General features: G+C 36.9%; 1 protein-coding gene across 1 annotated transcript in view; it reads right to left on the bottom strand.

Moving 5' to 3' along the window:
• LOC134531594 (exportin-5) overlaps positions 1-19,605 on the bottom strand; it is a 298,110-nt gene that overhangs the window by 80,689 nt on the left and 197,816 nt on the right. Inside the window, exon 14 of the mRNA XM_063367321.1 lies at positions 1,822-1,907. Within this exon, the coding sequence (XP_063223391.1) occupies positions 1,822-1,907 (86 nt within the window). The remainder of the gene's footprint in view (positions 1-1,821; positions 1,908-19,605) is intronic.

The following is a 19,605-nucleotide window of genomic DNA, read 5'->3' as shown; positions in this document are numbered from 1 at the left end:
TTCATAAACAATTTGAAATTCCATGTTCACATTTCCACTGCCTTTCAAAGAAATAATGTAAAGTCCCTGGGAGATTGAAAAATGTCCACCACTCAAACCTGTACCAAAACATGCTATTCTGTGTGGATGATATTTTGTCCAAACACACACTATGGACAGTGTGGACCAATATACTGTGCCAATGGCTTCCAGATTGCCAAATTATGCAAACATTTCTCAAGCACTCATCTGCTTCGTATAGACACACAACTGAAGAAAGAGCCTAAACTGAGAACAATTTATTCTGAATTCAGTCAAGATTCCTTGGACAATAGGCATAGAGGCATTTCTAATCACAAATCTGCTGCAGTGTTGCCATTGTACTACATCTCACACCAATGTGTGGTAAAACCATAGAGCTCCACCACCAAGCTCAGAGTAATTTTCAGTGCCTCATCAAAACGTTTGTGTGGTAGCTCCAGAAATGATACTTTACTGACATGGTTTAAGTCAGAGACAGCGTCTAAACTTCGAAAGGTTATTGTGAACTGTTGTATTTTAGATTGCATGAAGAGGTTTGGTTCTGATACCAAACAGATAAACATTCATCACAAAAACTAGTACTGTAAGCAGCTGGCAGATTATGAAAACAAGAATTTTCCATTATAATTTGAAATTTTAAAGTCAGATGTCTACCTAAATAATGTTAGTCACTGGTTCCAATGTGGTATAAACTGCCTTAAAAATACAAGAGCTGATTTCCTTGCTTGCCATTTAAGGATTCAAGCTGAGAAAATTCTTCAATAACACTTCCATGCTTCTTAAATGGTTGCCAGATGAGGATGTGGCTGTCACACATTCATGCTTGTTGGATGATTGTGAAAGTAAGATGTGAAGATACTGGTATTGGAATGAAATCCCATCACACACACTTTCTTGTACAGACAAAAACCAGCTCAATGCCAGAAACCAAGAAAATCATTTTTATCTGACATAGCTACGATTTTAAACCTGCTCTGTTGGCTTACCTCATAGTTCTGCTGACTACACACTTTATCCACATCTTGTGGTAGAAAACGATGGACTGGGTGGTCCTGGTATCGAAACAACTACTTTACTCATTACAGCTAAATCCAAGTTTTATCCCTGCCCCGCTTGGAACTTTGTGGGACTCATTTGCTAGCTTGCCTTCTAGATTATTTATATTTTTTATTTTATTAAAGTTGTGAGATGACTACCAACAGCGATGAGCCGGGGTGGTAGCAATAATACATAAAAACAAACACAAAAAAATGACAGTTAACATATACAAAACAAAAAGAATTAGAACATTGACACAGACGAAGGACACACAATCTAAAGTTATACCTAGTGCAAATAATTCCCTCTACTACAACAGCAATTTAGGCCCAACGTTGAACGTAGATACTGATTGGACATCTCAAATGGTCACAGTGCGCACTTCAACTGGAACTGCCAAATGTCAAGCAGTGAAGCTCTGCCCACTCACGTGAAATAGTGATTTCAAGGTGGTTGGGGTGTTTCCAAGTGTAATTTCTACACATTGAATATTATTCTCTTTGAATTTACAAACAAAAAACAAAGTTATTTGCGATGAAACAGAATGAATAAACAATTTGGTGTTATTTTTGATATCTTAAATATGTTCTATTAATTAAATCATACATGTGCTTTACTGCTTACAAAGGTAAGTAAAATAATTTTTTTTTTCTCAGCTTTAATGTCCTTGTATGATTTTATGTACATAAAGTAATATACGCAGGATAGTTTTAAAGAAACTGCTTAAACTAATTGGCTGATAATAATTAAAATCAAACTAACCTGTGTGTCTGCTTGGTCATCATCAATACTACCAGAGTCATACAACTGTGTAATATACTGCCATTTTGTGCTGAGTCGAGTGAACACTACAAAAAATAATCAACAATTCATTACCATTCACAAAATTTCACAGATTATAACAAAGATAAGATGGAAAGCTGGTACAATAGTAACCTGGAGATAAAATATGGTCTGTATACTCAAAAGAATCAACCCTATCTTAACATAAAAAAAAAAAGACAAACATTTATAAAAATAAACCCAGCTTGCAGTCAGCTGAAAATAATCTAAGAAAAAAATTGACTTTCCATTATACTCAACTGAGCAATCTGGCTTATGTTTAATAAATTAGTCGAAATACAAAACCCATTAAAAATAAAATAGCTATTTTCTTTTGAACATTAAAATAATACAAAAAAAAGATGTAATATATATTCTATACTTCTGTAAACAGATAACAGTACATTATATACACAGAAATTTTAGCATATGGGTCATTCCATGTCAAATCACCCAAAATTTTTTTGAAATGTCACCTACCAACACAGATTTCCACAAAATTTTGTGTACTTGTTGCCTCGATGAAGTTATGAAGCCATATGAATTTTTTCTTCATTGGTCCTTATAGTTTTTTTGTAACAGAAGGTCAAAGTTATATGCATTTGCTTGAATGTGTCACTCTTGATACTCCTTTTCAGGAGTGCAGCACATTGCTAAAAAATAATATTTCAGCATGTATACTTGTTTAATCTATGAAATTATTCGTCTAAGTGAAACAAGGTTTACAGATTCCAAGAAAAATTGCCTGAAAGCATTTTTATGTTTTCTTATTGCTTAAAAAAATTATTTAAAATGAAAAGAGCATGTTTTTACAGCATAACACATGAAATTGCAGATGAGAAAATTTAGCAAGAGGCAATAAAGAAAACTCATCTGTATTGGTTTTACATTAATCCTGTAACTACATTTTATGATATAACGAAAGAAAAACTGGGGTTTTAAAGGTTTATGTATGTAAGTGCATGTATAATAACCCCATCTTTTGTTTTCACTTTGGTAACCACATGGCTACTTATATCATCTTCTTGCACTGAAGGTCCAGTCATGTCAGTGTAGTAGTCAAGTGTGTAGTCAACACTGGGCTTATCTGCAGAGGCAGCTGCAGTAACCTCTGCTGATGTAGCAGGATAGCCAGTCGGTGAAGCAGAGTTGGAAGGTTCTTCAGTGCTTTCTGGTATAAGGTTAATAAACAAGCATGTGGAACGAACTACAAACTTTTGTTTAGTTATTCTTTTAATTTTTCCATTGTGTTGTTACTGGGATCGCACAACAACTTTATGATTTGGTTTTTGAACCAGTGACATTATGTGAAAGTGTTGTGAAGTTAATGAAGCAGTAATGGAACTTCAGCAGTCAGGAATTAGTGAACCATGTAGTGTTGGTAAGGAGACTGGAACAGAGTCTCATAAAACAAGTTATACCCATTTGAAGAGGTTGAACAACATTGAAACACTAAGTGATACTGACAAAGAACTTTTATCCTGTAGGAGTGGAATAAAAAGTGATAGGTAAGCGAGTGTCAGTGAGCACCATAGGATTTTTTATACAAAAAAATATGAACTGTATCAAACTACATGTTGTGATCCACTTAAAAAAAATAAGAAAACCATTTACAAATCACTACAATGTGTAAATAAAGACATTTCAAGGGAAATATATGACAAATTAAATTTGAAAATACCACAAGGACAGAAGATTTGTTCATCTTGCAGAAAATGCATACAGTGAAACCTCGTTAATATTATCCCGCTTATTACGAACGACTCGTTAATATTACCTATTACTATTTCCCCGTGAAATATGTCCATTAAACACAATGAAGATTTGTTTGGTTAATACAAAATTCTCATTATGTATAGCGAACAATAACAATTCCCTTCCGTATAAACAAACAGTCATGTTTACCGTTTAATACGAACCAAAGATTACCACAAAGATACGGCCCCGCCTGAGTGTCCGAAGTGTGTTTTTAACTCTTATGTTTTCAAAATCACTCGTTCGTGTGTTCGATATGTTCAGAAATCACTCGCGTTTGTAGAATATTCGATATATCGAACTTCACGTGGGATTGTATTCACGTTCAATTTTGTACTTCCTTTGTATACATGAATCTGTGCCAGACCAATAAAATCAAAATATATATTACGCCTAACCCGTTTAATATTTGTGTACGTTGTAATGAAAGTTTAAGTGAATTATCTCGTGAGAATTTTATTAAACTTTAAAATTTGTACGTACACACATAAAAATGGAGGCAAAACGTAAACGCAAGGAAATTGCATTGAAGACGAAAATTAAGATAATAAATTCAGTTCGTCAGGGTGAAAAAACAAAAACAGAACTTTCTGTAGAGTTTGGTATATCAAAATCAACCTTAAGTACAATTCTAAAGCAAGCAGATAAAATAGAAGAAGCGGTCAGGAAAGGTAGTAATCAAACTAAGAAAAGGATGCGCGTCGGTAAAAATTCAGAATTAGAGGCCAAACTGCTGGAGTGGTTTCATCAGATGCCCGCCGCCAGAGTTCCAATTTCCGGGCCTATTATCCAAGAAAAGGCTGATCAGCTGGCACTGCGACTCAGAATTGATGATTTCCATTGCAGCATTGGATGGCTTCAACGCTTCAAAGATAGGCATAATTTGGCCACAAAAACCATTTGTGGCGAATCTGCAACTGTCGACCAAACAGCAACGAGTGACTGGCTTCAGTCAGTACAGACCATCGTAAGTAAATTTGCACCACATGATGTGTTTAATATGGATGAAACAGGGCTTTTTTACAATCTGTTGCCCAATAAAACTCTAACCGTAAAAGGTGAAAACTGCCATGGTGGTAAACACAGTAAAGTTCGTCTTACAGTTTTACTATGTTGTAATCAAGATGGCAGTACTAAACTTCGACCCTTGGTTATTGGCAAGTCTGCCAAGCCAAGATGTTTCAAAGATGTTGCAGCAAAAAACCTGACAGTAGATTACGAGGCAAACAGTAAGGCTTGGGTCACCACAAAAATTTTCCAGTTGTGGTTGTTAAAATTGGACAGGAAAATGGCGACTCTAAATCGCAAAATTTTGTTATTGTTGGACAACTGTGCTGCACATACTGCTCATGGTATGAAGTTCGGAAAACATTACCTTACTCTTCTTGCTACCAAATACAACAAGTGTGACACAACCACTCGACCAAGGTATAATACAGTGCTTTAAAAGAAACTACAGACAGCGCTTGGTGAAATACCTTATCAGGCAGTGTGAAAAAGGAAAGACTGAGCTTCATAGATGGTCAGTTTTGGATGCTATCCGCAGTATAGCCATGTCGTGGGACAGCATCAGCCAAAAGACATTGCATTGCTTTGCAAAAAGTGGGTTTGGCCAGCAAACTGTTGAAGAACCTGACTGTGATCAACCTTTAGAGGATTGGCAAGAGTTAAAAGAACATGTGCAAGTTGATAATGACTTCAATGAGTTTGTTCATATTGATGACAGTGTGTACACCAGTGCAAGATTAACTGCAGAAGATCTTGTTGGTTCACGAGGATTACAGGAAACACCAAGGGCTGACGCTGTACAGTCACTTTGTGAGGGTGGTACAAGTCAGGATAATGATGGTGATGACGACAATGGTGAGGTAGTGCATAAACTTCCAAGCAAAAGTGACACAATCAGTGCTTTGCGTACACTGGAAAATGTACTTGCTGCAAGTGATGTGCCAATTGACTTGATTGCAGGGTTTGAGAAGATATGTTCTGCTGTAAATGATATTTACAGAGATAAGTGTGTCCAGAAAAAAATTAATATTTTTTTTAAACCTATGTAAATATATCTTGCATACTTTGCATAAGAATTGCTATACACTCAACAGCAATTAACTGTACGGTAAATGTTAATCATTTTTGTCAAAACTTTGGAAACAAATTAAATAAGAATACATACATACGTATATGTATACTAATTATCAGTCTGTTATAGTGTATTTTACTAAAACTATTAAATTTGCTTCTAAGTGTATTTTGTTAGTGTGCATGTCAATATCTGGCTTCTATTACAATAATAATATTCCACATTTTTAGTGCTCTGACATGTAGGAATTCAATATTTCTTATCGAGTTCTTATTCTACCTATTGGCTCAAGAACCTCATTAATATGAACCTCGTTATTACAAACTGAAATATTTTACTCCCATTCAGGTTTGTATTAATGAGGTTTCACTGTACAAGCACTTCCTATTAATACAGCAGACCAGGAATCATCAGAAATATCTGATACAGCCAGTGTATGCAGTATAGGTGATCTTGATGCATCATCAAGCAAGGAAGCTGCTTCAAAGACCATCAGTACTACATTTGATGAACTAGGAATATCCCCTTTAAAGTTACATGCTGTACCAGCACACAGCAAGCTAGTTTATGGGAAAAGGAAATTGAAATCGGCATGTGACAGCTTAAGAAGTAAAGTGTGCAAAGTACTTGGCCAGGGCTTTCCCAATGAGAAAAATGACAATGCACAGATTTCAAAGGACATCAAACAGAAAGCAGAAGATCTAGATACACTCTTATCTTTAATTAAGGAAAAAGTAAGAATGACACAGAATACACCAGAAAAGATTAGACTTTTAACTTTAGTTCCAATTTCTTGGAGCAGACAAAGGATCATGGAAGAATTGGAAGTCAGTGAGTATGCTGTTAGGCAGTCAAGACATCTTCTTAAGGAAAAAGGAATTTTATCTACTCCACAATCTAAGAGAGGGAAATCCTTAAGCTTAGAAACTGCTGAACGGGTGCACAATTTTTATGAAAATGATGACTATTCTAGAATAATGCCTGGAAAGAAGGATGTAGTTAGTGTTGCTAGGAATGTCCACAAGCAAAAACGTCTTATTCTTTCTAATTTACGAGAATTGTATGCTGCTTTCATATTCCAATTTCCAGAATCTGCTGTTCGGTTCTCTAAGTTCTGTATGCTAAGACCTAAGTGGTGTGTTTTGCCAGGATCATCAGGAACCCATTCTGTATGTGTATGTAGCATACACCAGAATGTGAAACTTCTCCTTCATGCAGTTGGTGAAATCAATGAATCCTATCATGACCTTATAACTTACCTAGTTTGTTACAAGGAAAACAGAGATTGCATGGTGCGTCACTGCTCTCATTGCTCACCAAGTGAGAATTTAAGGAGAATTCTTCAAGAAAAACTGAATTATGATCCTTTAGATGAGATAGAATATAGTCAGTGGGTAAGTACTGATCGAACAGAACTCATACGGTGTACTGCAAGTTTTGAAGACTATTTCAACAAATTGATTGAAAAGCTAGAAAAACTTATTCCACACTCATATATTGCACAAGCCCAATCCAACTACTTGAAAGAAACTAAAGTTAATTTGAAGTCAGACACAGCAGTTGTTCTTCTAGATTTCAGTTAGAATTTCTCATATGTTATCCAAGATAAAGCACAAGGTTATCACTGGTCAAGTGATGCTTGTACTCTACATACTGTAGTCATTCATGTCCGCTTGCCTGGCTCAGTGGATTTGTCTGTTTGTAATCGTTGTGTGTTGTCTGATGATCTGGATCACAATGTGGCCTTCGTACATGCAACACAAAAAGAAATTGCCAAGCTAATTTGTGAAAAATTTTCGTTTGTGCGAAAGGTGTGTTACTTCAGTGGCGGCTGTGCTGACCAATATAAAAACTGCAAAAACTTTAAAAATTTGTGCTATCATGCTAAGGATTTTTCCCTCGAAGCATCTTGGTCATTTTTTGCTACCAGCCATGGGAAGTCCCCATGTGATGGCATTGGTGGCACAGTGAAACGCTTAGTTACTAAAGAGAGCCTTGGAAGATGTCTTGATAACCAGATAACAACTGTAGATGAAGTATTCAAATTTTGTACATCGCGCATTGAACATATTCATTTCAGGCTTGTCAAAAAGGAGCTGATTCAACAGGAGCGACATGAGTTGTCAGGATGGTTTACAAAAGTAAAGACAATTCCTGGAACACGCGGATTTCATCAGTTTATACCACTGTCGCAAGATGTTGTAGCAACGAAACGCATAAGTTTTGATGAAAACTACACCTCTGTGTTCCATTTCAGATAAAGCAATTGTACGCTTGTCACCATGTCACAGCTTTCTGTAAACTCATTTATTTCATGTGTATATGACTCTCACTGGTTCTTTGGAACAATTGTAAAGCTAAATCATGAAGAAGAAGATGTGGTAGTTAAATTCTTACATCCGCATGGACCAGCAAGGTCATTCCACTGGCCTTCCGTTGACAGAAGACAGGTGTGATGTTCAACTGTATAATATCCTAAGTGTTGTTAGTGTACCAGTCACAAAAGGAAGTGGTAGGATGTGGTACTTCCCAGAAAAAGAGGTAAAGTTTGCTGAAATTCTGTTCAACAAACATTTTGGCTCATAACACTAACTGTATACAGTATATTGGTAGTTTAGGACTAATATTCATTTATAATGAATTTATATGGAAGGGGAAAATATTTCTATTTATATACCTGCAACAAGGGAAATTAGTTAATGTGAGATAGAAGTTTTCATCCTGCATCCTGACTTTAGGAACATCAACCACCAGAAATACTGCACAAGGTAATTATGCACCATCACTTACTTGAAGGATAAGGCCGTTGGTTTAAAGCATAACCAGGTTTCAGATTATGTATGTGTGTGGGTACACACACATGTGTAGCAAATGGAAAATCAACCCAAATACTGCAAACATATTAAATAGCAACTTGCAATGAATTGTGATAGTACATATGTTTGAGTTAAAATATCTTAAAAAGGTATGAATACAATGATAATTAATAATAATCACTGACACTATCACCAGTTCATAAATAAATGCAGTGTTATTCTTTAGCAGCAGCTACAACAAATTAAGAAAATATTTGTAATGAGTGTTGTGGTCGGTTTCCAATTAATGTCTTATATAAATCTGTATGAATTTTATATCAAAGCCTTCAAAACTCCACTGTTTTTCTTTCGTTATATCATAAAATGTAGTTACAGGATTAATGTAAAACCAATACAGATGAGTTTTCTTTATTGCCTCTTGATAAATTTTCTCATCTGCAATTTCATGTGTTATGCTGTAAAAACAAGCTCTTTTCATTTTAAATAATTTTTTTAAGCAATAAGAAAACATAAAAATGCTTTCAGGCAATTTTTCTTGGAATCTTTAAACCTTGTTTCACTTACACAAATAATTTCATACATTAAACAAGTATACATGCTGAAATATTATTTTTTAGCAATGTGCTGTACTCATGAAAAGGAGTATCAAGAGTGACACATTCAAGCAAATGCATATAACTTTGACCTTCTGTTACAAAAAAACTATAAGGACCAATGAAGAAAAAAATCATATGGCTTCATAACTTCATCAAGGCAACAAGTCCACAAAATTTTGTGGAAATCCGTGTTGGTGGGTGACATGGTCTGGGTGATTTGACATGGAATGACCCATATATTAATGTTTTTGTATGAGCTCACAGCTATTTCTGACTATGTACTACACAGTCTCTTGATACATGCAAGCTTAGTACTACAGATGCCAACACATTTTTGAGATATAAAAAACTAACGATTCTCAAACCTAGTACAAGAATACCATTTTGTATGGTTATATGTCTCATTATTATGTGAACTATAAAATGTTTCGAAAAAATAATGCTCCAGTGAAAAAAATCAGGTTCAAACTGTCTACCAAAATGCACCTGTTGTATTGGAACCTAGTGTTATGTCATGAATCTAATGCGAAATCCTCCTCATCTTATTCACATTAAGCTTGAAGTATGTTTGTTTTAAAAGGAGGTGTCTAAAAGTTACAAGTGCTGAACTACACAATTAACATCAGAATGGAATACAGAAATATGTATTGTTCTAAATTACACAATAAAGAAAAATACTAACATAAATATATGATAGGCTCCTTAAAGATGCAGGCTCCCTACTCATTCATTGTGTGTGCAAAGTGCTAATGTTTGCAGCAAGTGATAATAGGCAGTAGGCCAGGCTCTTGTATTTTAAATTTTATACTTTTTTTGTAATGGTAAAGCTTTATAACTATTTTGTATTATTAGTAATTAGAATAATTTTAGTAAATAAAAACAAACACAAATTTATTCTAACTCTGCAAAAATGCATAGTCAACTTTCTATTCTACGACCCTTCACAGTTACCGGATAAAAGGTTTTTGTTTTTAAGGTGTTATTATTAGAGTTACCACTAATAATTACCTATTTCTGACCCCAAAAACCAAACAAATTGTATTTTCAGCAAGAAGTCCTAGTTTGACCTTCTCTAGCATAAAAATGCCTCGCTGTTATAAGTAATTTTATATTTATTTGAACAAACTGTGTCTTGGTAAACAAAAATGATATTCTATGCGTGCATATGGACACATTGTGCTGTTTTGCTCATTGGGACAGTTGCTGTGGCACATATATTCCTGGACTTGTGAACATTAAACTTTGTCTTTGTCTTGAAGATCTAGTGATTCAGGGTTATCGTGTCATGCCTCCAGACATCAAGGCAAGGGGAGGGTTATTGGGAAGAGGCAGGTGAGGAACGGCTGCACCACTGTGACTGGCATTCTTCAGACAAGCGAAGGGGAGGAATGAAGACAGACTGTAACATTGCAAGACCCTGCCCTCCTAAATAAATAATTTTCTTTTAAACTTCTTTTGTATATGTAAGCAGTAATAAGTCAATGTTTTTTGTGATGTATAGGTTATGAAACAGTATATTCAGACGTTATGGATACTAATATATGTTATTTTCACTTGCTATGTTTTTAAGAAGGTATTTTGTATTTTATTAGACATTTTTAATCATTACTATTTTTTTAATGTAATTTTTCACAAAGAAGTCCCTGTACTAGATTTTTGCCTGTTTAGGCCTACTTTTTCAGGTTATTTCTAAATGATTCTAATTTTGTAAAGTAATTTGTATTATAATTGCTGTTTGTAAGGTTCATTAACGTGTGGAATGATTTATGGTTAGAAAGAGAGGCATGAGAGGCCTGTAAGTGGGAGTGAGAAAGGAACAGTGCTTCCCCGCCAACCGAGATAAAGACGGTAATTTCCCCCCTGCATGGGAACTGAGTGATAACTGCTGTCTCACGGTGTGGGAGAGAGAACGAGAATGGAAGTCCCCGATTTCGATGTGAAATTGAAAAGAGACAGATCAGGGGAAGCCCAGAGTTCTGTGTGTACAAGGTTGTTTCATGTATTGTAACTTGTTCTGTGATTGGCTTGTATCTGTAAGCCTGAATGAAGCGTGCGTGTGATTGGTCGGTGAGGTCATGTGACGTCTACTCCCTGCGTGGAGGAGACGTGTCATGAGTTCAGTAGTAGTCGTCGGGCGATCGCTGCCAGGCGAGGCCGCGTTTCGGCGGCTCGCGGTTCGTAGTTGGGTGCAGCCGTGTTTGAGGCCGCACATATTTTGGATATTTCCTGCAAAAGGTTGTTGAAAGACTTAATCGACGTTAATTTTGTTTATTAATTTTCATCGCCCAGGCTGCGAACATTTCTCGACAGGCGAATATACGACGGGAATGAGTGAGCGAAGGATTGAAAGTGTTTGGATTCGTCTGTGCATCCTAGTGACATCGTCCGGGCCTACGGCCCCTCTTAAGTCCAATATGCCACCGCCCAAACACCATCCACCCTCCATTCAAACCTCCCGCCTACCCGTGCGTACGTGTGCATGCGTGTGTGCTCGCCCGGCAAGAGGGCGCTGTCGAGCCAGTGCGCCGTACCCCTAAAAACATAAGAATATATGATTGTGTTGTTTGTTTTTATTTTCCCTAAGTGCAACGTGACGGCAGATCGGCCGGGAGGGTTTTATGTACTTTTATTTTTTAACTTATATATTAAAATATCATAGCGTTTCCGGACATTCCCGAGGAAACCCGAAGCCAGACAATAATTAAATTTAAATCTTAATAATTATAATTTGTACAATCTTTTCTCTTTATTCAAAAATTGTCACATCATTTTCAATGCATTCTTGTCATGTTAATTTAGTTTCCCGTGGCACGAATTCGCTAATATCTTTTAACGGCAATTGTTTCGGCGGGAGGACGCCATGTTAGTCGAGCGAGCCATGATCTCACTCCAGTCTTCCGCCATCAACGACCGAGAGCAGACGCTTCAGCACTCCGGGGACCTCACCGCTTGTTTTCTCTGCCAAGTAATTCTGTTAATTTTAATTTCAATTCAATCGCTTTCTTTTAGTCCTCGGAGCAGCTCTCGGTCGGGGGACTGCTTTATTAATTAATTTACGGCCAGTCTCGGTCTTTTATCTTGTACTACGTAATTCAATATGTGACCACGTGGTGGCGCATCACCTATAAACCGATTCGTGCCGCGGGCATTTTTGTACTGTTTCAACCGTGTACGTGGGTGAGCGGAATTAGCGGAATAAATCAGACGTGCAAATTTAACGTATTATTCTTTTATTTTCTATCTGTGTGACCACGTGGAGAGTGACGGCGTGTGGGACGCCTGAGAGCCCACTTCGTAGGGAAAAGCGTGCCAGACGCTGAGAGTGGGCAGGAGTTAGGGCTAGATGTTTTCAAGGGGGGATATCACGTCTCACATGGGCGACGTCACGCCCTGAGTTAGGAGTCTCACCGGGTCCAGGTGCCGCACCACGTGGTGGCACCTACTAACAATCCACCGTAAAGCCGACCGACCGAACAACCCCCCCCCCCCCCCCCCCCCCCCGCGTCAAGTGTCCCGCAACGTGGGGCTTCACGACATCACTAGTTTGAAATAATAAAACAAAAACTACAATTGACGCTTTAAATCTTTTTATTTTTGTATGTAACGAACCGTTACAAGACGTTTGAGAAATTTCTGCCACAAATGGTGGTGGGTGTGTGTAAATGCAGAGAATACCCAAACCCATGTCCTTTAGGGTGATGGTGTTTTTATTTACTCAACATTTAAGTTATTGTTATTAGAATTAATGCTGGCTACTGACCACAAATTCCTAAATGTAATTGTAAATGTAATTCCCTAAATTAAAACTGATTTGAAAGTCAATACAGGATCAGTTTACTTTCATCAGAGATGAATTTAAAGTTATTGCAAGGTAGTTTGGATATTAGAAATGTGTACAGGAATTAAATTTTTTTATTTCGGACTTTTAAGTAATAATCAAAAATTTTTTAATAAAGTCTTTCCTACTAACCTGGTATCATGACTTCTCTGTATTCAGTTATACAATAATGGATCATTAATATGGCTATCTTTATCTGGATCAGGTTACAGCATGCCAGCTGTTAAGACTGGAGACTGGTCACGAAGCAAAGAATTTGGGCTCTGCTTCCATTCTCAAGACATAGACAGGAAGCAGGAAGCAGGAAGAGATGGAGATGAAAAGTAGCAGCATAACAGCACTTAAGCTCACAACCGTAGTCGGTACAGTTTTATCAATGCACAAACAACATACTGAATATCAAAGAATATACAGAGCGTAACATTCTATTCTAAGGATTCTGTGCACCAACTATAAGTTCACACCAGCATTGTGTTCGTATTGATTGCTGTGTACCAAGTTATAAAGAATATACTGTGTTGAAGACTAAATGATACTACATCAAACACGACAAAAAATCCAATTTTTAGACTGAATTTAGGGAATTAATTCAGGAGGCTTTAGCAACCACTTACCAAAAGATGCGGGTGTTATCATGTCAAATCATGGTGAGAACGATAAAAACAAGAAGTGTTGGAAAATAATCCAAGATAAAATTTGACTTTAACCAAGGCTATGCCCTCCATCAAGCCTGATGTGCCTTGCTTTAACCCCCCCCCCCCCCCCCCCCCCCCATCGACACCTACCACCAACTTCTGTGTCCCTTACATATTTTTAAACCCCCCACCTGCAGTGTTTGGTGCGTGCGTATGTTTCACTCCGCCATCGCAAGCAGTATTAGGTTAATTTTAATTCTTATTTTTCACGCCCTAAGTGTCCATGTTTTTCAGGTCAGTGTACAGACAGTGTGGCACTATGCGCAAATATTTTGGAACAAACCCTTGTTTGAGAGATTTTAGTTTTGAACTTTAAAAAACTAAGCACCCAACTATATATATAATATTAACTTTAGTCATTTGTAATTTAATTAGAAAAATATTGAAGGGCTTATAATATTTTGGTCACAACATGTTTTCCAATAAGACAAAACAATAATTGGGACCTTCCCATGTGGCCACAACACTATGACCAAGCCCCGGGCTCGCCAGATTGCCGCCCGGAGTTGGACGCACCATCACTGCACCTTGAGGATTGAGGACTTCACTGTTTGCTGAACTGATCACATCCTCCATCCGCCATCCGCTTACGTCATCCTAAACCTCTTTTTCTCTATTCTAGAGGCCTACTCCGGGTGGTAAACTGTTTTACCCAATTATTTTGAATAACAATTTTTGACTGATTTTTTCCAGTACAGGTCACATGGTGCTCTGAGTTGCACTTAAAATGATTACGTGCCATGGGCTGTTTACCCATAGTAAGTTCCATTTTAACATTTTATTTTAATAATTCTGAGCAATTGTGGCATCTACTTTCGAGGGACCATGTGTGTACCATCAAAAGACAGAGGATTCTGGGCAGCCTTAAGTGCCAACATAATTATGAATATAATTTGTAAGCAGCATACCCCTGAGTTTCCGTGGCCAGATACTGGGGTAGGAATGTAGCCTAGCACCCACACGCAGAGATGCCAACCTTGTGGAGTGCCTGTCAGTAGTGAGCAACATTTGGCATAATAAAGAGTGGGGGGGGGGGGGGGGGGGGGGTCCGGGGGTCCTCCCCCAGGAAAATTTTGTGTAGTAAGTGCAAAATGGTGCTATTTAAACCATTTTCCTGGTAGAAATACCAATATTATTTTAAGAAACATTTTCTGAAATAGGAGACTGGGGAGGGTTGATACTGTATTTGAACAAATGTCTGCTAAACACATAAAACAATCAAAACACGGCCTTAAATTAAAGGTAACTTGCAATTTAGAGAAAATAATCACTCAAAATACATATAAGAAAAACATTTAAATAACTTAATATACTCTTACCTTAAATTAGATAAATGTGTACGCACGATCCGAGCTGAATTGTTAACATAAAACCAGTACTACTTATTTGTCTTGCAGCATATTTTTTGTTGCTTATTTGGCGCTCATGAGGTCCTTCTTTGAAAATTAATTTTGGTAACATAGTTCAGAGCATGACACCATGTTTGTTTTTTCCACCAACAGTGCACTAAGAGTCTTTGTATTCAAGTTGCTTCGGAAGTCTGTATGTTTTTTGCGAAAAATGCTGAATATGTGCTCAGTCGCAGCATTGCTGTGTGGTATAACAAGCACTGTAAGCATAACCTTAGGAAGTTCTTTGTACTTATTACACCCTGATGCATCCTTTAATTTGGACATTTTTGCCCACGCAATATCCACTCTTTCTGTCTGCAAAATGTCTTCATTTAGGGGATCTCCCTGGTAGAAAGAAAACTCAACTTCCAATCTGTCTTTTTCACAGCTAGAAAATACATTTGGAAATAAGTCAACAAAGAAAAGTACTGATGAAAATGAAACAGTTCTTCTTGTTGAAAAATCCACAATTTCTGCAAGTTTCAAAACAGGGTCAGAAATGGGAAACTTGTCGAAAATATATGTGCAGGCTGCAGAATAGAAATCTCTCACACATTTATAAAACTTGTTAATGTCATCAGCAGACAAAGACCCAATTGTACTTGCCTGTTTCATGTACTGCCTTGTTGCAACACCAATCACAAGGTCATCATTATGTTTTTGAATTTTTCTGTTTACAACATTTATATCTGCAAGACATTTCAAACCACTTTCAGACTGCTTTCCCAAAGAATCAGGTTTGATAAACCTCACTAGTAAATCCATGAGCAAAGAATTTAGTAATCTAGCAACTTTGTGTATGTATGGAGCATCTTGCTGTAGCATTACATTGTATTTGATGAATACTGGTAGGATGTTTTTCAAAAACAAAAGATACAGTTTTGAAGGGCCACTTTCCATCACAATTTTCACACCAACAAATCTACTGTCATGGTTTCCACTAGCATTGGTATCTTCCCCAACATGAAACATTATCTTCAGTGCATCCCATTGCTCTAAAACCCTGTTTACCAATTCAGTGAGAGATAGCCACCTAGTGCTAACATGCTTCAGTATCTTATGGCTTTTAAGTTCAGGTCCACACATCTCTTGGCAAACTTTCAAATGCATTTTTCTTTTAGAGCTCTTTTCAAGATAAAAATATACATCTACCAAAAATGATTCAATGTTGAAAGCCAATTCCAATGTTTTTGTTGCTTTCTTTGATGCCAAATGAAGCAGATGACACACACAGCCCCGTATTATCATTGCAGGATGCTGCTGCTTCAGAAATGCAAGAACACCCTTATTCTTGCCAATCATGGTGTTGGCATTATCACATCCAAATGACACACAATTTTCCCACTTCAATGACATAATTTTCAAATCTTTGTCTAATCTTATATATTCCTTCCCCTGTGTTGTCAAAACACTCAACGAGAGAAAGCTGAAGTGTCATAACCTGTTCCTTTACCTCACAATAATATGTAACCACAATAGGACACAATTTACAATCATTATTGTCATTGCTGCCGTCTGTTGCCAAGGAAAAGGGTGCGTTCTGAATCCTATTTACGATACCTGCGACCGTTTCATCAGACATGCTCTTCACAATTGCGGTGGTTTTTGTTCTCCCTCACAAATATTTGTCTGCTATCTTTGAGTCAGGAAACATTGCTTTAAATAACGGTTTTGCATGATCAGCTGCTGAAAACGGCAGATTGTGTTCAATGAGAAATCGTGTGAAATAACACTCTGCACGAATAACACTCGTGTCTTCAGCAGATGTGAAAAAAGAGGTAAGTGGTTTACACTGACCACTAAGGCGACCATTTTCTTCATGTTTTTTGGATGCGACATGACGCCTACAATCATCGCGTCCACCCTGTTTTACAGAAAAATCACACTTGCACGTCTCACAAAACACTTTGTTTGTAGACGTTTTTGAAGGTTGTAGGCATTGATATTCTTCCGTGTAAGATCTCCGATACTGCTGATTCGGTAGCCCGCTAGATTTCTTCGAACTTGAAGGCTCGCACATATTTTCAGTGATAGAACGTTTACGTTTTGACATTTTCTGTCATTATATCGCAAATAACACTCCAAATATAGTGTAGCATACACACGGAATCAATACACACATAACCTAACCGACACACCGGAAAATAACAAAGCAAAACAAAACGGCATAGATATATTGAGTCATTACTGGACACTTGAAAATAAAATGTTACGAAATGTGAGTCTAGGGCATTTTGTTTCACAAGTGTGACATCACACATGCATACATATATGGAACCACGAACACAACATACCGCATATTGCTGCGACGTGATGTAAACAAACAGAAAAACCATAAATTCCATTGAATCCGTAGTTTTAACCTACCATCCGTATTGCCGTAGTCAAGTAACGAAAATCGTAGAAACTACGGAAAATTCATTGTACTTGGCATCTCTGCACACGAATCACACACGACCCTGTTGTACAGAGTTTCAACCAGGTTCCTGTGGTGGCACCCAAGTATTAACAACAAACATCATGTAATTGTTAAAAAAGTGTCCATCCCTTAACAAAAATAAAAAAAACACTCAATAGTTGTCTACAGATAATTTGGCCAAGAGGTGCCAAATATAAAGAAGGATTTGTAGTTATTATAGTGGTTGTGGTTGGTGCATGAGCGAGGAACTGCCATTGTTCAGGGAACAGAGTTATCTCTGCAGGAAGATGGCGATGCACAATCTCTCAACACAAGACGGGCAGTGTGAGTGGTGCTGCCGGCTACACTGATCCAGGCAGCCAAGCAGCGCACGGCACGCAGTATCTGACAGTGTAGGCTGACATGTGACAAGGGAACCTGGGGCGGGCTCTTATTGAGAGGCGGCGGAGAGGAATGGCCTGGAGAAAATACTAACATTAAAGGTCCCATTAAAATTTAAAATGTCAAAAAGTTCAAAATATATTTTTTTAAATTAACAAAATTTTTTTAATTATTAAATAAAAAATAAATTGTGTCCTAAAATAACCAAAAGGGCACCCCGAAGCAATAACATGAGTTTCCTGATCTCCACACAAAATGCCAGGTTGTCAGTAAGGGCGTGTGGAGGCCGCAGCTGCAAATCTTTCGTGCTAGCTACTCCGCTAATGGTTGGCAACTTTGGAATATTACAAAGCATTATTGGCAGTTTAGTGATTACGAAAAGAATCAAATTGTAAAGCGCCCAAAATAAATGCAACAAAGTTAACGTTTAGCAGTTTTCCTTCAAATATTTTTTTTTTCTAAGCAAATTTTTTGTTTTCCAACAAAAGGGATATTACCTAGAGGCAAATAGAATTTTCCATTCGTCACGGCAGTACAGCCAAACCCAACCTGACATTTATGAATCTATAGCATTACGAGTACGGTAGATAAGATATCAATTTAGGGGTTAAGTTTCTTCACACATGAGTGTTTAGATGAATTACTGATTCAAAAAAGACAAAAGTTTTGAATTTTATTCTTTACCACTCGTAGAACATAAATATCATATCAATCTTCCATACAGTTATTTATAGCTTACTAAAATATCAATAATTTTGCAACTCAAAAACAGATATTTTGGCAAAAAAAAATTTAACCTACAAAATTATTTCTAGTTGAAATTTTTAACTGGGTACTAGCAGAGGCATCCTGGCTTTCTGGGACTTATGCTGAAAGTCCTAAGTTATGTTTTAAAAAAGTCCAAAAAGAAAAAAAAAATGTAATATGCAGCCTGGCCCCAACCAACAGATGTTAAAATGTCAGCTTTGATATTGCATATGTAATATGTTGTCGATGAGTCACCGCGAGGCATGAGCGATCCAAAACATATCAAGCAACAAACTAGTTAGACAACATGACCACCTCCGATTACAAGGGGGAGGTGACCATGAAGCCCAGCCGACCAATCAAACAGCACAACATTACACAGTCAGCTTCACAAAGCTGCTAAATACACACAATTTTCTACGAGTTTCTGTGGTAAATGTTTTACAAAAAAAATCATAGTTCATCTTGATTGGCTATCCTATACATTTATTATCGATAATTCTCTGTTTTAAATACATCATGTACAATTTGACATTTAAAAATCTATCTTTTGATTGATGCTTTTCATCATTACTCAGCTATTATGAATACCGTAACGAGAAAATCATCTACCACTGTAAGTTACTATAGTTGCAAAGCTCCACTTTAGGGTAGTTGCAAACAGTAGTTGGAAACAGTATTGATGTGGTCAACAACCTCAATATCTTATAAATATGCATTACAAAAATAAAAGATCTCAAAATGGTGCCTCCATAAAAAAATAAAACTTTGCATTCTACTGTTTTAATGTATTTATATACTATTAGTATTTGAAAGAGGTATTATAATAGTGCTAGAAATTTTCAATTGACAAAAAAATGGCTATTCCAACATAAAAATTTGAGGACATGATGTCAAAACTTTACCCTACCATAGTTGTAGTAACTTACTTTATACAGAGAAAATAAGCTTTATACATATATAACAGTTTACATTTTATAGAAACTGCATATTTCATACATATTCT

This window comes from Bacillus rossius, chromosome 5, assembly GCF_032445375.1.
Source record: "Bacillus rossius redtenbacheri isolate Brsri chromosome 5, Brsri_v3, whole genome shotgun sequence".
In the NCBI taxonomy this organism is placed as follows: domain Eukaryota; kingdom Metazoa; phylum Arthropoda; class Insecta; order Phasmatodea; family Bacillidae; genus Bacillus; species Bacillus rossius.
The sequence above is the reverse complement of the archived record's forward strand: the minus strand, read 5'-3'. Positions and strand labels throughout refer to the sequence as shown.